General features: G+C 43.7%; 1 protein-coding gene across 4 annotated transcripts in view; it reads left to right on the top strand.

The window, feature by feature from the left end:
- Positions 1-20,268, top strand: part of BICD2 (BICD cargo adaptor 2) — a 143,355-nt gene that overhangs the window by 90,063 nt on the left and 33,024 nt on the right. For 3 of the 4 annotated variants that reach the window (XM_080668811.1, XM_080668809.1, XM_080668813.1), the window contains 3 exons: positions 839-928; positions 19,753-19,811; positions 20,117-20,189. In XM_080668811.1, the coding sequence (XP_080524937.1) occupies positions 839-928; positions 19,753-19,811; positions 20,117-20,189 (222 nt within the window). The remainder of the gene's footprint in view (positions 1-838; positions 929-19,752; positions 19,812-20,116; positions 20,190-20,268) is intronic. The other variant, XM_080668810.1, reaches the window with a different exon arrangement.

Raw genomic sequence — 20,268 nt, 5'->3', positions numbered from 1 at the left:
TGTGCTGCTCAAGGGAAACCTCCCCGGAGGCACAGTCACATACATGACTCTCAAGGCCTAGGTTTGTCGTGGCCAGGAGTCCTGAGAGGGGGGGACAAGAGGTATTACTCGTCTATTGGAGGAAATGATTGCCAGATAAAGGGCCAGGCCCCTGGCTTCATTCTGCTGCCCAGTGTCCAGGGGGCTGCTCAGGTCTTCCTCAGGAAGCTTCCCGGATGTCCCAGGCCATGGTTTGTCTCCTTTTTCCAAACCTCTTTGGTGGTGATTTTCAGGTCATACCCTTGGCCCTGAGCACTCACAACCCCTGTGCTTAGTGGGGACTGCGGACCTGCTTCCCAAGCCAGAGGGTGAGTGCCTTGGCCTCACAGAGACGCGGCAGCTCTCCAGGGCCACATGCTAAGTGCAGGTCTTACATGTTGTACGTGCCCAGAAACCAGGGGTTTCAAAAGGCACCTGGGGTTCCAGACGTTTTGGGAGCCTAGCAACCATCAGATGGGCCCTTCCTGTTCATGACTTCTTGTCAGAGAGAATGAGGTCCTGCTTCTTGGAGCTGGGAGCACTCCCAGCATCTTTCCAGTCTCGTTTGTCTTGAAAACACAAAGTGACTCTGTGTTGTGCTTTTCAATCCAGCAACTGAGGACCAATGAGAGTTCTGACTCGAGCAGCAAAGAGATGTTTAGATGATGCGACAAGAGAAGCATCAGGGGTTGGAGAGAAAAGCAGCTTTGGGGACAGTTCTGTCCAACACTGCTGCTGCTCCCAAAGTTGCCTTTTAGATCTATGTCTGCTTAAAGGTATGCAGTTTCTCCCTAAGCAGATTTTCTTATTTATTTTGCAGCCAAAATGTGGGTTTATTCCTTCCTCCAGTGCTGTGACGCACGAGATGAAGCACAAGGTGTGTCGCTACTGCATGCACCAGCACCTCAAGGTGAGCGCTGGCCAGCCCGCCCACCTGCAGCGCCATGGGGAAGGCACTGGCCTGCAGTGACCACCCAGAGTTTTCAAAAGAGTGAAAGAAATTGTGGATGCTTATTATTTACCTCACCTTTTTGTTGTTTGTTTTAAATTGAGATAAATTTTTTTTGCCCTAAGATTCACGCTTTTAAAGTGTATACATTGAGTATATTTTAGTATATTCACAAAGTTGTACAACCATCACCACTATCTAATTCCAGAACATTTTCATCACTTCAAAAGGAAATTCTGTCCCCAGGAGCAGTCCCTGGGCTGCCAACCACTGTCAACCTCCTGTGTGTCTGGATTTGCCTGTTCTGGACAGTCATACAATGTGTGGCCTTTTGCGACTGTCTTTTTCCACTTAGTATAATTATATTGAGTCCATCCATGTAGTAGCATGTATCAGCACTTCATTCCTCTTGTGGCTGATTAATAGTCCATTGTCTGGGAACGTTTTGTCCATCCACTCATCTGTTGATGAACATGTGACTTCTTTCCATCTTTTGGTTATTGTGAATAATGTTGCTATGAACATGCATGTACATGTGTTTCTTTGAATCCCTGTTTTCAGTTTTCTTCCAGCATGGCCATGGGTGAGGCTGAACTCAGGCCCCTGTTCCCCATACTCAGCCCCACATTGGGCACCATATGTGCCATGCCAGCACAGCCAGGTTCCCGGAGCCTGAGAGGGGGCGATGAAGGATTGAGAAAAGACAGATAAGAGAAAAAAGCTGGGTCTGGGTGGGACACTTTCCTCTCTGATGGAGAGCTAGTAACAGCGCCACAACCTGCAAGCCGAGTCTTTATTTTATAGCCAGATTCCACGAGGCAAAGTAAGGACATGGTCAAGATGTTTACAACGTTCGTGTGGGTTTTGAATCTACTCAATTATATGCACCTGAACTCTATCAAGCCCACATCACTCAGCCACGTGGGACCACAGGTTCAGACCTTAGGTTCAAGCTTACAACTATAGCCTTTGGCTATAATTGTGCTGGGGCTTGCACGTGGCTTTGCCACAAGAGGATTGTGCCCTCTCATTAGTCCCAGGCTTGAACCTGTCCAAACGCTGTAGCTGCTCCCACAGGGTAGATTCCTTGGAGTGGAATTACTGGGTCTTAGGAAAGTTCTATGTTTAACCTTTTGAGAAAACACCACACTGCTTTCCCCAGCCGTTACACTATGTGGTATTCCCATCAGCAATGTATGAGTGTTCTAATTTCTCTACATCCTTGCCAGCCCTGGTTGTTCTTGTTTGTGGTGAGTGTGCAGTGGTAGCTCATTGTAGTTCTCATTTGCGTTTCTCTAACATTGATGGTCAGCATCTTTTCATGTGCTTATTGTGTCATTTGAATACCTTCTTTGGAGAAATGTCTATTTAAGTTCTTTGCCCATTTTGAATTGGGTTTTTCTGTTGTAGAGTTTACATGTTCTTTATATATTATATAGAGGCCCAATGCATGAAATTCATGTAAGGGCTTCAGCCCTCGCAGCCCCAGCTTCATCTATGGTCATCCGGAAGGACATCTGGAAGGACGTCCGGAAGGTTGTTCAGCTGTTTGGTCTAATTAGCATATTATGCTTTTATTATTATAGACTAGAGGCCTGGTGCATGAAATTCGTGCACGGGGGCGGGGGGGGGGGGTGTCCCTCAGCCCAGCCTGCACCCTCTCTAATCTGGGATCCCTCTCACAATCCAGGACTGCTGGCTCCCAACTGCTCGCCTGCCTGCCTGCCTGCTTGCCCCTAACCACTCCCCTGCCAGCCTGATCAACGCCTAACTTCTCCCCTGCTGGCCTGATTGTCCCTAACTGCTCTCCCCTGCTGGCCTGGTCGCCCCCAACTGCCCTCCCCTGCAGGCCTGGTCCCCCCCATCTGCCCTCCGCTGCCAGCCTGGTCACCCCTAACTGTCCTCCCCTGCAGGCCTGGTCCCCCCCCATCTGCCCTCCCCTGCTGGCCTGGTCAACCCTAACTGTCCTCCCCTGCAGGCCTGGTCCCCCCCATCTGCCCTCCCCTGCTGGCCTGGTCAACCCTAACTGTCCTCCCTTGCAGGCCTGGTCCCCCCATCCCAATTGCCCTCCCCTGCAGGCCTGATCGCTTCCAACTGCCCTCCCCTGCCAGCCCAGTTGCCCCTAACTGCCCTCCCCTGCTGGCCTGGTCGCCCCTAACTGCCCTCCCCTTCAGGCCTGGTCACTCCCAAATGCTCTCCCCTGCAGGCCTGGGTCACCCTCAACTGTCCTCCCCTGCTGGCCTGGTCACCCCCAACTGCCCTCCCCTGCTGGCCATCTTGTGGTGGCCATCTTGTCTCCACATGGGGGTGGCCATCTTTGACCACATGGGGGCGGCCATCTTGTGTGTTGGAGTGATGGTCAATTTGCATATTACCTCTTTATTATATAGGATGTGATTTGCAAATACTTTTCCTCTTCTGTCGTTGCCTTTTACTTTTGTTTTTCTTTTTAATATTGTTTTTATTGATTTCAGAGAGGAAGGAAGAGGGAGAGATAGAAACATCAGTGATGAGAGAGAATCATTGATCGGCTGCCTCCTGCACACCCCCTACTGGGGACCGAGCCTACAACCTGGGCATGTGCCCTTGACTGGAATCGAACCTGGGACCCATCAGTCCACAGGCTGACGCTCTATCCACTGAGCCAAAACAGCCAGTGCTACTCTGTTGATAGTATCCTTTGATGCACGAAGTTTTAAATTTTGATAAAGTCTATTTTGTCTACTTTTTCTTTTGTTGCCTGTGCTCTTGGTGTCATATCCAAAAAATCATTGCCTAACCCAAGGTCATGAAGCTTTTCTCCTGTTTTCTTCTAAGAGTTTTATAGTTTTAGCTTTTTTAAAAAAATTTAACTAACATTTATTGAGCTTCTGTTACATGCCAGAAACCATTAATTATTAAACATACAAAGCAGAAAAACCATGGTCCCTACCCTGGATTTTACTGGTTAGTGGGGAGCAGACATGCCGATGATAGAACCCAATATGATAAATACAATAATGGATGTATGTACAAAATCCAGTGGAAACATCGGGAAACCAGGGGAGCTTTCACAGAAGAGGCCACAACTGAGCTGAGATATGAAGAATGAGAAATAATTTTCTAAGTAGACAAATGGAAGGAGAACCTTTTAGGTAAAGGGAATGCATTTACCAAGATATAGGTATTAGAGCATAGTGTGTTGATGGAATACAAGTTTTTTTTCAGAATTGCTTTAGTAAAAGTTCAAGTTGGAGAATTCCAGAAGATGAAGTCAGAAAAAAAGTGTGCCTAAGTGTAACATGGATGGCAAACTTAATACTATATACTTTACCAAAAGGGTTGGGGGTTGGATCATTGAGATTCTGATAGGCCATGCCAAGGAATATACCTTTTATCCTGTGTTTTTTTTTTTTTTAATTTCTTTATTGATTAAGGTTTTACATATGTGTCCGTTTCCCCCCCATTACTCCCCCACCCCCCACCCCCACTCATGCAGTTTTAGCTCTTATGATTAGATCTTTGATCCATTATGAGTTAATTTTTTTTTTTTTACTATGAGGGAGCATTTATTAAAGCTGAGAACAGTAAAACAGTTTTAGCTCTCCCCTTTCCTCTCTGAAATCAATAAAAATATATTTTTTAAAAAAGGAGAGAGATCAACCAAAGGACTTGTATGCATGCATATAAGCCTAACCAATGGATACAGACAATGGGGGTGAGGGCATGAGTGGGAGGGATGGGGGGGGATAATGGGGGAATAAGGACACATATGTAACACCTTAATCAATAAAGAAATAAAAATAAAAATAATTTTTAAAAAAGGAGAAAGAAAGGACTTAGCATAGAAGAAGCAACAGGAGAGCCAGGCTGGTCTGCCTTAGGTCCCTGGGAAGTCAGAGAAAAGCAGGCCTTGGGAGCAGGTTCAGGGGTGAGCCTGGGATGAGGGGCTGCTGCCCATTGCTCCCCAGGTTGCAAGCCTCATGGGGTCCTTTAGGTTTAGGAGATGCATGCCTGTGGGGGAAGGAGAGGGGGAAGAGAGTGAGGGGGGCTGCTCCTCAGAGGAAGAGCACTTTGAGTTAATTTTTGTATATGGTGTTAGGTAAGGATCCAACTTCATTGTTTTGCATGTGGATGTCCAGTTTTCCCAGCACCCTTTATTGAAAAGACTGTTCTTCTTTTTGCATTGAATGGACTTGGCACCCTTATCGAAGATCTTTTGGCCATATATGTGACAGATTATTTCTGGCTCTCTAGTCTACTTTATTGGTTTATATGTCTGTCCTTATGCCAGTACCACTCTTTGATTGCTGTAGCTTTGTAGTAGGTTTTGAAATGAGGAAGTGTTAATCCTCCGGCTTTGTTCTTTTTCAAGATTGTTTTGGTTATTTGGTGCCCTTTACAATTATGTATGAATTTGAGGATTGGATTTTTTATTTTTTCAAAACATGACTCGGAATTTTGACAGAAATTGTGGGAATCTGTGGATCATTTGGGTAGTATTGCCATCTTAACCATTACAGTTTGCTAGCATTAAGTACATCCACATTGTCGTGCAGCCATCTCTAGACCTTTATTCATCCTGCAAAACTGAAACTATACCCATTAAACAGCCCCACATGTCCTCTTCTCAGCCCCTTGAACCGCCATTGCAGTTGTTATCTTTATGAATTTGACTGCTGTTGGCACCTCATACGTGTGGAATGATACAGTCTTTGTCTTTGTAACTGGTTCACTTTAACTCAGCATAATGTCCTCGAGGTTCATCCATGCTGTAGCATGTCTCAGAGTTTCCTTCCTTTTGAAGCTGAGTAATCCACTGAACTTGGGTTGCTTCCCCCTTTTGGCATTTGTCAATGATGCTGCTATGAATAAGAGTGCACAAGTAGCTCTTTGAGACCCTGCTTTCCGTTTTTTGATTAAATACCCAGAAGTAAGAATTGCTAGGTCATATGGTAAACTCTGTTTTTAATGATGAGGAACCACATTCTGTGGTTCATAGAGCTGTTCCAGTTCACATTCCACCACAGCACGTTTCCCCACATCCTCACCAAAACCTGCTATTTTCTATTTTTGATATTAGACATCTTAATGAGTGTGAAGTGAGAAATGCAATTGGTTTTTGCATATTGATATTTTTTAAGGAAAAGAGGCTTACTTCTTTTGTGCACAATGACAAGAGTGGTATCCACCACCTGTTCATCCTGTGCCCCCAATCCTGGCTGGTGCAGGGCACTGTTGTAACTGGCATTTCCCCTCTTCCCTGTTAACATCACAGCTGGTGGCCGATGTGATGTTCACAGCTCTTAGACTGCAGCAGCTGCCCAAGTTCTGATGGAGGGAGGGAACGGAGTGCAGCTGGGTCTCAGGAGTGTCACTGAAAGAATGGAGATAGGACGCCAAGGCTAGTGACCCCTTGGTGTGGCCAGCTTCTGACTCCCTCTTCTGAAGCCTTTCTGCTGTTCCCTTCCATTGGAGCAATTCCTGGTCCAACTCCCCCAAAGCCAAGGCAGAGGTTGGACTTTCTTCTGTTTGGCTTATTTACACTTAAGACCCAGTCAGTCAGAAAAAAATTCAGTCTTGATCATCACTGCCCGACAGCCTTCTCTTGTATATTTTTTAGTGTTCAGTGGAAAAAGGAACAATTCTAAGTAGAAAATAGAAACAATTCTAAGTAGAAAAGTTTAATACAGGACATTAAGTGTTTGCAGACTCATTGGAAAGCTGGAGGAGTGAGCCATAGGTTGTTCTCCGGGAATGAGGACATTGGAGACCTGCCGCCTCAGGGAGGTGATGGAGAGTTCCTGCAGAGCTGCGTCCAGGCAGGGAGACCCTGGCTCAGCTGCCTCCGGAGCACCACATACCTGCTGCCTCAGGGAGGTGATGGAGAGTCCCTGCAGAGCTGCGTCCAGGCAGGGAGGCCCCGGCTCAGCTGCCTTCGGAGCACCACAGAACTCAAGATTGGACCCTGGGAGGAAAAGCCCACCCAGAATGAGAGCCCTCTGTGTGCTTCGTAGTGACCTTTTATCCTGTCACCCTTTGATGAACTTATTTATTTGCTCTAACATTTTTTTTGATGGTTTCTTAGGATTTTCTGTGTACATGATCAGATCACTTGCAAATAAAGATAGTTCTGGTTCTTTCTTCCCAACCTGATGCTTTTTGTTTTTCTTCCCTAATTGCCCTGGTTAGAACTTGCAGTACAATATTGTGTAGAAGTAGCAAGAGTGGACACCCTTACCTTGTTCCTGAACTTCGGGGGGACACTTTCACTTTTACACATTCTGTGTAATGTTCACTGTGAGTTTGGTACAGATGTTGATTTTGAGTGCTGTTTGTTTTTTTAATCATGAAAGGATGGTGAATTTTGTCAAGTACTTGTCCTATATTGAAATGATAATGAGGTGTTTTCTTCTGTTAACATAGTGAATCACATTGCTTTTCACATGTTGAACCACTCTTGTATGTCTTGGATAAATTCCACATGACTGTAGGTGGATAATCCCTTTAATATGTTGCTGAACTTGATTTGTCTGTTTTGGTTAAGGATTTTTTCTTAAGGAATATTGGTCTATAGTTTTTATTTTTTTTAATGATGTTTTTGTCTAGTTTTGGTACCAGGGTAATAACTGGTTCCATGGACGTGGGTTAGGAAGTGTTCCCTTCTCTCCACTTCTACGTTTTTGGAAGAGTTTGAGTGTTGGGGTTAAACACGTGGTAGAATCACTAGTGAAGTCATCTGGTCCTGAGGTTTCCTTTATTGGTAGGTTTTTGATTACTGATCCAGTCTCTTGTTATTGGTCACTGGACAGTTTTTTATGAAGGGTCTAGGTGTGCATCTCTGGGATTTTATCTTTTCCCTACTCAGATCTGTTATTAAGCCCCTCTAATGACTTACTCATTTTTGTTCTTTTCAACTACAGAATTTCTGTCTGGTTCCTTTTTAAAATTCTGTCTCTGTTGTTATAAGATAGAGCAGAGGTTGTTTTCCTTGTTTTCTTTAGCTGTAGCACAGTTAAGGTAGCTGATTTAAAGTTGTTGTCTCAGTCCAATGTCTGAGCTTCCTCAGGGACCACCCATGGATTGCTTTATGCCCTGAAGGTATGGATCATACTTTCTTGTTTCTTTGTATATCTTGTAATGATTTGCTGACAATGGGCATTTTAAGTAATATAATGTAGTCACTCTAGAAATCAAATTCTACAACCTCTCTAGGATTTCTTATTGCTGCTTGTTGTAATTGTTATTGCTTTTTCAGTGACTTTTCTATGCTAACTAAAGGCCCGGTGCATGGGTTCATGCACTGGTGGGGTCCCTCGGTGCGGCCTGTTGGAATCGGGCCCAAACCAGCAGTCCAACGCTGCCTGCCCCTCCTTCCTGCCACTCCTGCTCATCCCAGCCCTGCTGTGCCTGCCACCACCGCTAGGTAGGCTCGCTGCTGCTCTGCTGCAGTCTCTGGGCCATGGTGGCCAGCTGTGAGCCCTGTGTCTGGCGCCCATCGGTCGGCTGAGCGGTGATCCCGCTGTGGGAGCACACTGACCACCAAGGAGCAGCTCCTGCATTGAGCGTCTGCCCCCTGGTGGTCAGTGCGTGTCATAGCAACCGGTCAACTGGTCGAACAAACGTTTGCTTAGGCTTTTATATACAGTAGGTCCTTGGGTTACATCAGAGATCCATTCCTACGGCGCGACATAATGCAATTTTCGCCATAAGTTGGAACCCACCTACATAAGCACCTATGTCACTCACATGGAGCACATACACAGCAGTAATGAAGTGAAACAGTGAAAAAAATTTAAAAGAAAGATAACAATTCCTGACCTTGTGGTAAATAAATAATAAAAAACATAAAACACCTATGTACATACATCGAAATGACGGAACTTTTTTTTTTTATAAATAAGTAGGAGATGGCGAGGTAACCACGAAACGACGTACGTTGAGTCCGACATAACCCGAGAACTGTCTGTATGTAGATTCTGAGAAGTCTGCATTTTTCTTATGTGTAGCTTCTGAAGTCTCTGCTCAATTAGCTTAGCGGGCAGCTAATGGTTTGGAAATAGTTTCTTAAATGCCTGGAACCAGTAAGATTCTCAGTTTTTGGCAAGAGGCTCTGTGTGTGTGCTGAGGGCTGCTTTCAACCCTCAGCAGGAGAGCTGCAACTTTGCCTTCGCCTTCACTTTCAGAGCCTCTGATCGGCAGGAGGTGAGGGCCTTTGCAGGTCTTTGCAGAGCTTGTGCCTGGCCATCTAGATCCCCCAGGATATGCTGGAGTTTCTACACCTTGTGCACATTTCACCCCTCAGCCTTTTCTGTTGAGCTTCAGGTTTAGCCTGTTGTTTGCCACAACTGTTATTCCCCATGCAGGCAGCTATGAAGTTGAAACAATTGCCTCTGAATAGGTGTCATAAGTGCCCCTAGGAAACAATGCTCCTTTGGTACCTGGTAAGCTCTGAGACAGGCCAGTTAACACAGGAAACCAAGAGAGTGGGGAGGTAATATAATGCGCATTCTCTGGCAATGAGGCTTTGGAGTAGTCCCGCCCTGTCCCGCCCTCTGCAGGCTGCCAGGCTTCTGTTTTCACCAGGACTGCTGGTTTCCAGGGTTCCCTTGGAACTAGACAGGGGGTGGGAATAGGACATTAAAGTGCCACAAAGCTCACAGTTCTTAACTTAGATTTGGTTGTATTTCTTGAGTAAATGCTTCCTAAATTGCAAGACTTTGGTTAATTTTCAGAGTTATGAAAATTTTAATTGATTCTGGCAGTTTTGCAGTTTTCTCATTGCTCATATCGGGGAGAGAATTTCCAGAGGTTCTTATTCCACTGTTCCTGCTAACTTAATACCTGCTCATTTAACTGATAAAATATGGAATTGTATGAATTAGGTCACCTGCTTTCCCAGAGGTAACTCATGTTATCAGTTTGTACATCCTTCCTGACTTCTTCCTGTGCTGACAAAAATAAACGTTATACAGTGGAAGTGAGGTGATGCCATCTTTATACATATCTGTGTCCACATGTGCATGTATACTCATTTCTAATGTAAATACAGGTTCTTGCCATGTGTAATTGTTCTGCTAATTGCTTTTTTTCACTTAAATAATCCTTAAGGATTGTTTGTTGTGCAGCCTTCAAGGGCTTTTCTTTGCATATTGTATAAGTATGTGATACACATACTCCATTTTTTTCATTTTTAAATGTATTTTATCTTGTTGATAGTATTACAGATATTTCCCATCCCCCCCCCCCCCATCCCTTCCTCCCAGCCCCTACCCAACACCAGGTCTTCACCACCCTATTGCCTGTGTCCATGGGCTATGCATACTTGTATATATAAAGTCTAAGTGTCTGTCCTTCCCTCCAACTGGTCGCTATGACACGCACTAACCACCAGGGGACAGACGTTCTACGCAGGAGCTGCCATCATGCACACTGGCCATTTAAAAATAAATGGCACCATGGACCCGGCGCCAACAAACCAACACTCGGCTTCCCCCAAGGGACACAGGCCCCGCCACCACCCCGGAGCGACACCCCACCAAATCACAGCCAATGCTGCCAAGACCCCATGGCACAAAATGCGACCCACAACCCAGCCCAGAAACGGTTGCTATGGGCACCGGACAATGATGTCACATAGCAATGCCAGGCTTCCTCTCCCTAGCAACTAGCCTTCTTGGAGTTTCTTCAGCTCAGGAACATGACTTGCTTTATAGCCAGGTGCAAACATTTTACAGTTTAACCAAATGTCTGTGAAGCATTTTCCTGTGCCTCATCTCATTTGGTCCTCACAGAAGTCCTGGAGTAGGTAAATAGGAGACTCGGTAGAATCCTATTTTCTTTTCATTAGCCAGAAGATAGAGATTTAGAAACGTGACCCAACTGAAAAGAAGTAAGAAATGGTGGAACTTGAAAATGACTTCAGGTTTTGTCACTGCGCAGAATATAATCAAACGCTGCAGTTAAATATTTCACACCTTGTTCTCCCTGCGTGATCTATAATAATAATCTGCTTCATGTTGATATTTACTGCTGTGTTGCTGACAATTATCTGAAAGAGAAGTTGGGGTGCTTCAGTGGGCTGGAAAAAGTTTAGCTACATCAGAAAGCAGGTTTAATTAAGCAAGTTTATCTATATATATTTAAAAGGCTAAACTGACTTGTGCATGCGCGGTACATACAAAGCTCTCGCTGGCACCATTTACACACGTGTGTTTCCATCTGTCATTGTTGGTCTTGAATTTGGTTGACACTTCTATTATAGAGAAAGGGTGAATAGCAATATTAAAATATTTCTTCTAATTAATTTCCTTTCAGTGTGCACGAATCCGTGCACTGGGACACTAATAAGTATATAAGTTCTTTGGTTTATCTCTTCTCGTCCCTTCAGCCCCACATTGAGGTATGTCAGTCTGTTCCATGCCTCCCTGCTTTGGGTCTTATTTTGTTCGTCAGTTCATTTTGTTCATTAGATTCCACAGATAAGTGAGATCATATGATATTTGTCTTTCTCTGTTTGACTTATTTCACTTAGCATAATATTTTCCAGTTCCATCCATGCTGTCCCAAAGGGTAAGAGATCCCTCTTTTTTACAGCTGCATAGTATTCCATAGTGTAAATGTCCCAGAGTTTTTTTATCCATTCATCTACTGATGGGCACTTAGGCTGTTTTCAAATCTTAGCCATTGTAAATAATGCTGCTATGAACATAGGGGTGCATATATTCTTTCCGATTGGTGTTTTGGGGTTTTTAGGATATATTCCCAGAAATGGGATCACTGGGTCAAACAGAAGTACCATTTTTAATTTTTTTGAGGAAACTCCATACTGTTTACCATAGTGGCTGCACCAGTCTGCATTCCCACCAGCAATGTACTAGGGTTCCCTTTTTTCCACATCCTCACCAGCACTTGTTGTTTGTTGGATTTTTTATAATAGCCATTCTGACGTGTGTGAGGTGATATCTCATTGTAGTTTTAATTTGCATTTGTCTGATGATTTTAGTGACTGAGCATTTTTACATGTGTCTCTTGGCCATTTGTATGTCCTCTTTGGAGAAATGTCTATTCAAGTCTTTTGCCCATTTTTAAAATTGGATTGTTTTTCTTCTTTTTGTTGAGTTGTATGGGTACTTTATATATTTTGGCTCTTAACCCCTTATCATATGTATCATTGGCAAATATGTTCTCACATTCAGTGGGTTTCCTTTTCAATATCATGGTGGTTTCTTTTGCTGTGCAGAAGCTTTTTATTTTGATGTAGTCCCATTTGTTTATTTTTTTCCTTAGTTTACTTTGCCCTAGGACTGTGGTCGGCAAACTGCGGCTCGCGCGCCACATGCGGCTCTTTGGCCCCTTGAGTGTGGCTCTTCCACAAAATACCACGGCCAGGGCGAGTCTATTTTGAAGAAGTGGCGTTAGAAGAAGTTTAAGTTTAAAAAATTGGGCTCTCAAAAAAAATTTCAATCATTGTACTGTTGATATTTGGCTCTGTTGACTAATGAGTTTGCCGACCACTGCCCTAGGAGATGTATCCATAAACATATTATTGCATCAGATGTCTGGGATTTTACTGCCTATGTTCTCTAAGATTTTTATGGTTTCATGCCTTACATTTAAGTCTTTTATCCACCTTGAGTTTATTCTTGTGTATGGTGTAAGTTGGTGGGCTAGTTTCATCTTTTTGCATGTGTTTGTCCAGTTTTCCCAGCACATTTGTTGAAGAGAATGTCTTTTTACTCCATTGTATGTTCTTGTCTCCTTTGTCAAATATTAATTGATTGTAATGGCATGGGTCAATTTCTGAGGTCTGATCCATTAGTCTATATGCCTGTTCTTGTGCCAGTACCAGGCTGTTTTGGTTATAATGGCTTTGTAGTATAGTTTGATATCCAGTATTGTGATCCCTCCTACTTTGTTCTTCTTTCTCAAAATTGCTGCAGTTATTTGGGGTCTTTTCTAGTTCCATATAAATGTTTGGAGTATATGTTCTATGAAGTATGCCATTGGTATTTTAATAAGGATTGTGTTGAATCTGTAGATTTCTTGGGTAGTATAGACATTTTAATAGTGTTAATTCTTCCAATCCATGAACATGGTATATTCTTCCACTTGTTTATATTTTCCTCTTTTTTTCAGTGTCCTGTAGTTTTCCAAGTACAGGTCTTTTACCTTCTTGGTTAAGTTTATTCATAGGTACCTTTTTTGTAGCAATGGTAAATGGGATTGCTTTTTTAGTTTCTCTTTCTGAGAGTTCATATTGGTATATAAAAATGCCATCGATTTGTGGATATTGATTTTGTATCCTGCTACCTTGCCAAGTTCATTTATTAAGTCTATTAGTCTCTTAGTGGAGTCTTTAGGGTTTTCTATATACAACATCATGTCATCTTGCGAATAATGAGTTTTATTTCCTCCTTTGCAATTTGGATACCTTTGATCTCATCTCCTTGTCTGATTGCTGTGACTAGGACTTCCAGTACTATGTTGAATGAAAGTGGTGGAAGCGGGCATCTCTGTCTTGTTCCTGTTCTTAGGGGAAATGGTTTTAGTTTTTTTACTCATTTTAGTATTATGTTGACTGTATGTTTGTCATTTATGGCCTTTATTATATTGAAGTATGATTCCTCTATTTCCACTTTATTGAGAGTTTTTATCAAAAAAAAAAAAGGCGATGTATTTTGTTGTATGTTTTTTCTGCATCTATTGATATGATCATGTGGTTTTTATCTTTCAATTTGTTATATGATATATCACAGTTATTTGCAAATATTGTACTAGCCTTGCATCCCTGGAATAAATCCCACTTGGTCATGGTGTATGATCTTTTTAAAATATTGCTGGATCCAATTTGCTAATATTTTGTTTAGGATTTTAGCATCTGTGTTCATCAGGGATATTGACCTGTAATTTTCTTTCTTTGTAGTATCTTTATCTGGTTTTGGAATTAGGATAATGCTGGCTTTGTAAAAAGAGCTTCGATTTTTTTGCTCTCCAGTTTGGCTCAGTGAATAGAGTGTCAGTCTGTGAACTGAAAGGTCCCAGGTTCGATTCCGGTCAAGGGCACATGCCCGGGTGTGGGCTCGATCCCCAGTGGGGGACTTGCAGGAGGCATCCGATCCACCATGATTCTCTCTCATCATGGATGTTTCTATCTCTATCTCTCCCCTTCTCTCTGAAATCAATAAAAATATATTTTTAAAAAAGAGAGAGAGAGAGATTGGAAGTGTTGCTTTCTTTTGGATTTTTGGGGTAGTTTGAGGAGCATAGGTGTTCTTCTTTGGATGTTTCATAAATTCTCCTGTAAATCCATCCGGTCCGTGACTTTTGTTTGCTGGAAGTTTTTAAATTACTGCTTCAATTTCATCCGTTGTTATTGGCCTACTCAGGTTTTCTGATTCTTCTAATTGAGTTTTGGAAGATGGTATGTTTCTAGGAATTTGTCCATTTCACCCAGGTTGTCCAGTTTGTTGGCATATAGTTGTTCATAGTATTTTCTTTCAATCCGTAGTATTTCTGTGGGGTCCGTTGTTATATCACCTCTTTCATCTCTGACTTTATTTATTTGGTTCCACTCTCTTTGTTTCTTGATGAGTCTGGCTAGGGGTTCATCAATCTTGTTTATCTTTTTAAACAACCAGCTCTTGGATTTATTGATCTTTTGGACTTTTTTTTTTTAGTCTCTATGTCCTTTATTTATGCTCTGATCTTTATTTCCTTCCTTCTACTTCCCCTGGGCTTTTCTTGCTGTTCTCTTTCTACTTCATTTAGTTGTCAGGCTAGATAGTTTATTAGTCCGTTTTGTTTCTTGAGGTAGGCCTGTAGTTCTATGAACTTCCGTTTCAGCACTGCTTTTGCTGTGTCCCATAGGTTTTGAGTGGTTGTGTGTTCATTTTCATTTATTTCCAGGAAGTTTTTAATTTCTTGCTTGATCTCATTGGTAACCCATTCATTGTTTAATAACATGCTATTTAGCTTCTATGTGTTTGAGTGTTTTTGAGTTTTGTTTTTGTAGTTAATTTCTAACTTCATGTCACTGTGATCTGAGAAGATGCTTGGTATTATATCAATTTTCTTGAATTTGTATAAACTTGTTTTGTGCCCTAACATGTGGCCTGTCTTTGAGAATGGTCCATGTGAGCTTAAGAAGAATGTATATTCTGTTGCTTTGGGGTGAAATGTTCTGTAAATATTGTTTAGATCCCTGTGATCTAGTGTGTCATTTAAGGCCTCTGTTTGCTTGTTAATTTTTTGTCTTGAAGATCTATTCAGTGAAGTCAGTATGGTGGTAGATCCCAAATTATGAATGTATTGCTGTCAATCTCTCCCTTAAGGTCCATCAAGAGTTTTTTAATGTACTTCAGTGCTCCCATATTGGGTGCATATATGTTTATAAGGGTTCTATTTTCTTATTGAATCATTCTGTTTAGTATAATGAAGTGGCCTGCTTTGTCTGATAGGAGTATTGCTACTCCAGCTTTTTTCCCCTTTCCATTTGCATGGAATATATTTTTCTAGCCCTTCACTTTCAGTCTGTGTATATCTTGTTCTGAGGTGAGTCTCTTATAGACAGCACGTATATAGGTCATGTTTTCTTACCCATTCAGTCACCCTATGTTTTTTGAGTTGAGCATTTAATCCATTTACATTTAAGGTTATTATTGGTAAGTATTTATTTATTGCCATTTTTATTTTCTTTATGCTTATGACCCTCTCTCTCCTTTTCTTCTTCTTAAAGCAGTCCCTTTAACATTTCTTGCATTGCTGGTTTGATGGTAGTATACTTCTTTGACCTTTTATCGTCTGGAAAGCTTTTTATTTCACCTTCAATTTTATTTATTTTTTTTTAAATATATTTTATTGATTTTTTACAGAGAGGAAGGGAGAGGGAGAGTTAGAAACATCGATGAGAGAGAAGCATCGATCAGCTGCCTCCTGCACGCCCCCTACTGGGGATGTACCCGCAACCCAGGTACATGCCCTTGACTGGAATCGAACCCGGGACCCCTCAGTCTGCAGGCTGACGCTCTATCCACTGAGCCACACCGGCCAGGGCTCACCTTCAATTTTATATGATAGCCTTGCTGGATACAGTTGTCTTGGATTTAGGTCATTGCTTTTCATTACTTCGAGTACTTCATGCCACTCCCTTCTGGCCTGAAGTGTTTCTCTTGAGAAGTCAGTTCTAATGGGATCTCCTTTGTATGTAATTTTCTCTCTCTCTTGCTGCCTTTAAGATTCTTCCTTTGTCTTTAACATTTGCCATTTTACTATTATTTTTTTTTTAGTCCTTATCTGAGGATATTTTTTCATTGATTTTTAGAGAGCGTGGAAGAGAGAGGGAAAGACAGAGAGGAATATTGATGTTAGATAAACACATTAATTGGTTGCCTCCTGCATGTGCCCCAACCAGGGCCCAGGCCAGGGTGGAGCCTGCAATGAGGTATGTGCCCTTGACCAGAATTGAACTAGGGACCCTTCAGTTCACAGGATGGGCTAACATTTGCCATTTTAATTATGATGTGTCTTGGTGTGGGTCTCTTTGGGTTCATCTTAATTGGGACTCTCCGTTCTTCCTGAACTTGTATGACATTTTCCTTCACCATGCAGGGGAAATTTTCTGTTATTATTTCTTTAAACAGGTTCTCTGTCCTTGCTCGCATTCTCCCCCTTCTTGCATTCCTATAATGTGGATGCTTTTATGTTTCATGGTGTCCCAGAGCTCCCTTAAGCTATCATCCTGCTTTTTAATTCTTTTTTCTATTTGCTGCTCTAATGGGTATTTATTTCTACCTTGCATTCCAAGTTGCTGATTCCTTCCCCTGCTTCATCCAGTCTGCTTTTAATCCCTTCCAGTGTGTTCTTCATGTCAGATATATCATTCTTCCTTTCTGTCTGGTTCTATTTCCCTTCTCATGTTGTTGTAATTTTCACTAAGTTCCTTAAGAGTCTTTATAACCATTGCTTTGAACTCTATTTCTGATAGGTTTCTTGCCTCCATCTTGCTTAGTTCTTTTTCTGGTGATTCCTTCTTTTCTTTCACTTGGGGTTGTTTCCTTGTCTCCTCATTTTAGCTGTCTCTTTATATTTGCTCCTATGTACTAGATAGACCTGCTGTGCCTCTCAGTCTGTGGGATAGCCTTATGTAGAAAATGTCTTGAGGGGTCCAGTGGTGTAGTCTCTTTGTTCAACGGAGCTGGATGCTCTAGGAATGCTCCTTGTGTGCATTGTTTGGACTCTCCTGTAATTGGGACTTGATTGTTGATGTCCTGTTTGTGGGGGGTATCTCCCCTCCGACTAGCTGCCAGTTTCAACCCCAGTGTCTTCCTGCCAGCTGTCCAGTGGTCAGGGACTCCTTAGCCCAGAGGCTGGGTCTACCTTGAACCACACACCTTGGTTGACTCTGTTCTGGGCTGTACTTCCTTCCCCACGGAGCTGGTCCTGCAGATGTCACCTGCAGGCACTTGGGGACCTGCTGGCTTTTGCTTTCCTGAGCAGTCTGGGATGGTGTCTGTGGTGGAGACCCAAACTGCTGTTTTGACTAATTAGATCATTCAAAGACTCAAAGCCTCTAGAAAACCACCTCTGTCTGCAAACTGATTAGATTTAGTCTTGAGTAGCCTCAGGCAATTGTCCACAGTTTGGGTGAGAGGTTTTCCAACAGAGTGGGACAACTGCTTCTGCCTGGAGGCTAATTGTTATTCTCAGTGTCTTAATGAGCCTCAGAAACTCCACAGGGTGGGGCAAGGGGCTTTCCAATAGGGTGAGCCAACTGTCTCCCCCCTCCATTTGCTACCCACAAAACACCTGGGTAGCAAATGTCTATGTGAGAAAGATGACCTCTGCAGCATGAGGAAATGAGACTCAGCACAGGAAACCGGGGTGTCTACCTTCTTAGGTCTAGCCCAGGGGTGGGCAAACTTTTTGACTCGAGGGCCACAATGGGTTCTTAAACTGGACCGGAGGGCTGGAACAAAAGCATGGATGGAGTGTTTGTGTGAACTAATATAAATTCAAGGTAAAGGAGCGGAGGGGAGAGCAAGAGAACCTTCCGCTCTTTCGGCTCCGCGGTCCGGATAGACCAGCCGAACGGGCCGGATCCGGCCCGTGGGCTGTAGTTTGCCCACGGCTGGTCTAGCCACATAGCCCCCAACCCTGGCTTCTGCTCACTCAGCTCCAGTCCACTCTGCCCTCCCTCTGCCAGAGCCCAAGGTGAGTAGCTGCACACAGGATTTTGTGTGTTGGCCCTTTAAGAGAGTGCCTGCATTTCTAGCTGCCTCTTCCTGCAGACAGCAACCCTGCTGCTTTTCACAATCAGATGTCATGTGGGCCCCCTTCTGAGTTGTGGTGCTCTGCGCAGGGGAGCCCAGCTTAGGGTTTAGACCCCAGAGTTCTCAGTGGCAACCCCTCTCCCCCAGCTGAGATCTCTCCAGATCTTCAGCTGCTGTCTGTGGGAGCCCGGCCAGCCTCTGCTGCTCCTGCCTGTCTCTGTGTGGTCTCCACTTTCCATCCTTGGTGATCAGGGTTCTCTCCAGCTGGTCCTCAGTTGATTATTCAGGAAGCTTTTCCTGTATTTTAGTTGTAATTCCAGTTTGGTCCTGGGAGTGTGTCTGTGAGCTTCTACTTAATCCACCGCCATTTTTAATCCCTACAAATATCCTTTTTATTCTCTCTTTTTTAAAATATATTTTTATTGATTTCAGAGAGGAAGGGAGAGGGAGAGAGAGAGAGAAACGAGAGAATCATCGATTGGCTGCCTCCTACACACCCCTTAGTGGGGATTGATCTGGCAACCTGGGCACGTGCCCTTGACCAAAATTGAACCCTGGAGCCTTCTGTCTGCAGGCTGATGCTTTATCCACTGAGCCAGACCAGTTAGGGCTCTTTATTATTATTATTATTATTATTATTATTATTATTATTATTATTTAAGTGATATCCTATGGTTTGTTCTGCAAGTTGCTTTTTGCCTTGAATAAATTTTGGTGATTTTTAGTTCTACCTCTTTCTGTTGGTGACTGCATATCATTTATTCATTCCTTCACTGAATATATGTCCTGCCGTGTCCTGGCCCATGAGAGCACATGTACTATGATTTACTTAGTTGTTTCTAGGTCTTGCTCTTAGTCAGATAGCAGTGAACATCCTTGAACCTGTGATTCCTTGTAGATTTGCCAAGTTGGGATACCCACCTTTTAATTTTTTAAAAATATGTTTTTATTGATTTTAGAGAAAGGAAGGGAGAAGGAGGAGAGAGATAGAAACATCAATGATGAGAGAGAATCATTGATCGGCTGCCTCCTACACGCTCCCTCCTGAGAATCAAGCCCGAAACCCAGGCATGTGCCCTGACTGGGAATCGATCTGATGACCTCTTGGTTCATGGGTGGACACTCAATCACTGAGCCGCACCAGCCGGGCCCACCTTTTAAATTTTGATGGAAACCAGCAAGTGGCCTTTGTTGCGCCAATTTTCCTTCTCATTGACAACATGAAATTACTATGAGCTACACCTTCTCCTTCCTGGATATTATAATTTTAAAGATTTGTTTATCTGGTTACCAGATTTGGCCATGTCACTTTAAAAAGGTGCTTGCTGCTGCTTCCTGCTCATGTAGAGGCTGGGCCGGCAGCCATGTGGGAACCTCAGAGAAGGGCCAAGCACCCACCCCAGCTAGTGAGGGTGTGTCCCCGGAGCGGTGATACCTGCTGGGACTCACATCATCTCATCCACTTGGGCTTGTGCTAAGGTCACCGCAGTGCTGCTCCCAGTCCCATCACGGACACGTGTGGTGGTTTCTTCACAGGTGGCAACTGGGAAGTGGAAGCAGATCAGTAAATACTGTCCCCTCGATCTCTACTCAGGGTAAGAGACAATCTTTGTCCTTAGTGCCATCTTCCTTGCAGGTGGGGTGGTTGGGGGTGTCCTGTGAGGGGTCATCAGGGTGTCCTGTGAGGGTATCAGTAGGGGGTGTCCTGTGAGGGGTCATGGGAGTGTCCCCTCCTGTGAGGGGTCATGGGGGTGCCTTGTCAGGTGGGTGGAGACAAGGTGCTCCTCCCCTGAGAGTGGAGACCTGCAGCCTGTGCCCCAGGTGCCCCAGCCACAGCTCGGCCACAGGCAGGGACTGCAAGGCCTGCTGCTGACCCTGTGCATCATCCTTTCCATTTTAGAAATAAGCAGAGAATGTACTTTGCCTTGAAAAGCTTGTTGCAGGAGGCACAGAACAACTTGAAGATATTTAAGGTAAGAGGTGCTTCTGTGCTGTGGCTCTCCCGCAGTGGAGCCCGCCGTGCCGGGCTGAGCGGTGCATCCTGCTCTGCTC

This window comes from Plecotus auritus (genome assembly GCF_963455305.1).
Source record: "Plecotus auritus genome assembly, chromosome: 5".
Lineage (NCBI taxonomy): Eukaryota > Metazoa > Chordata > Mammalia > Chiroptera > Vespertilionidae > Plecotus > Plecotus auritus.
This window is presented reverse-complemented; position numbering and strand designations above follow the sequence as displayed.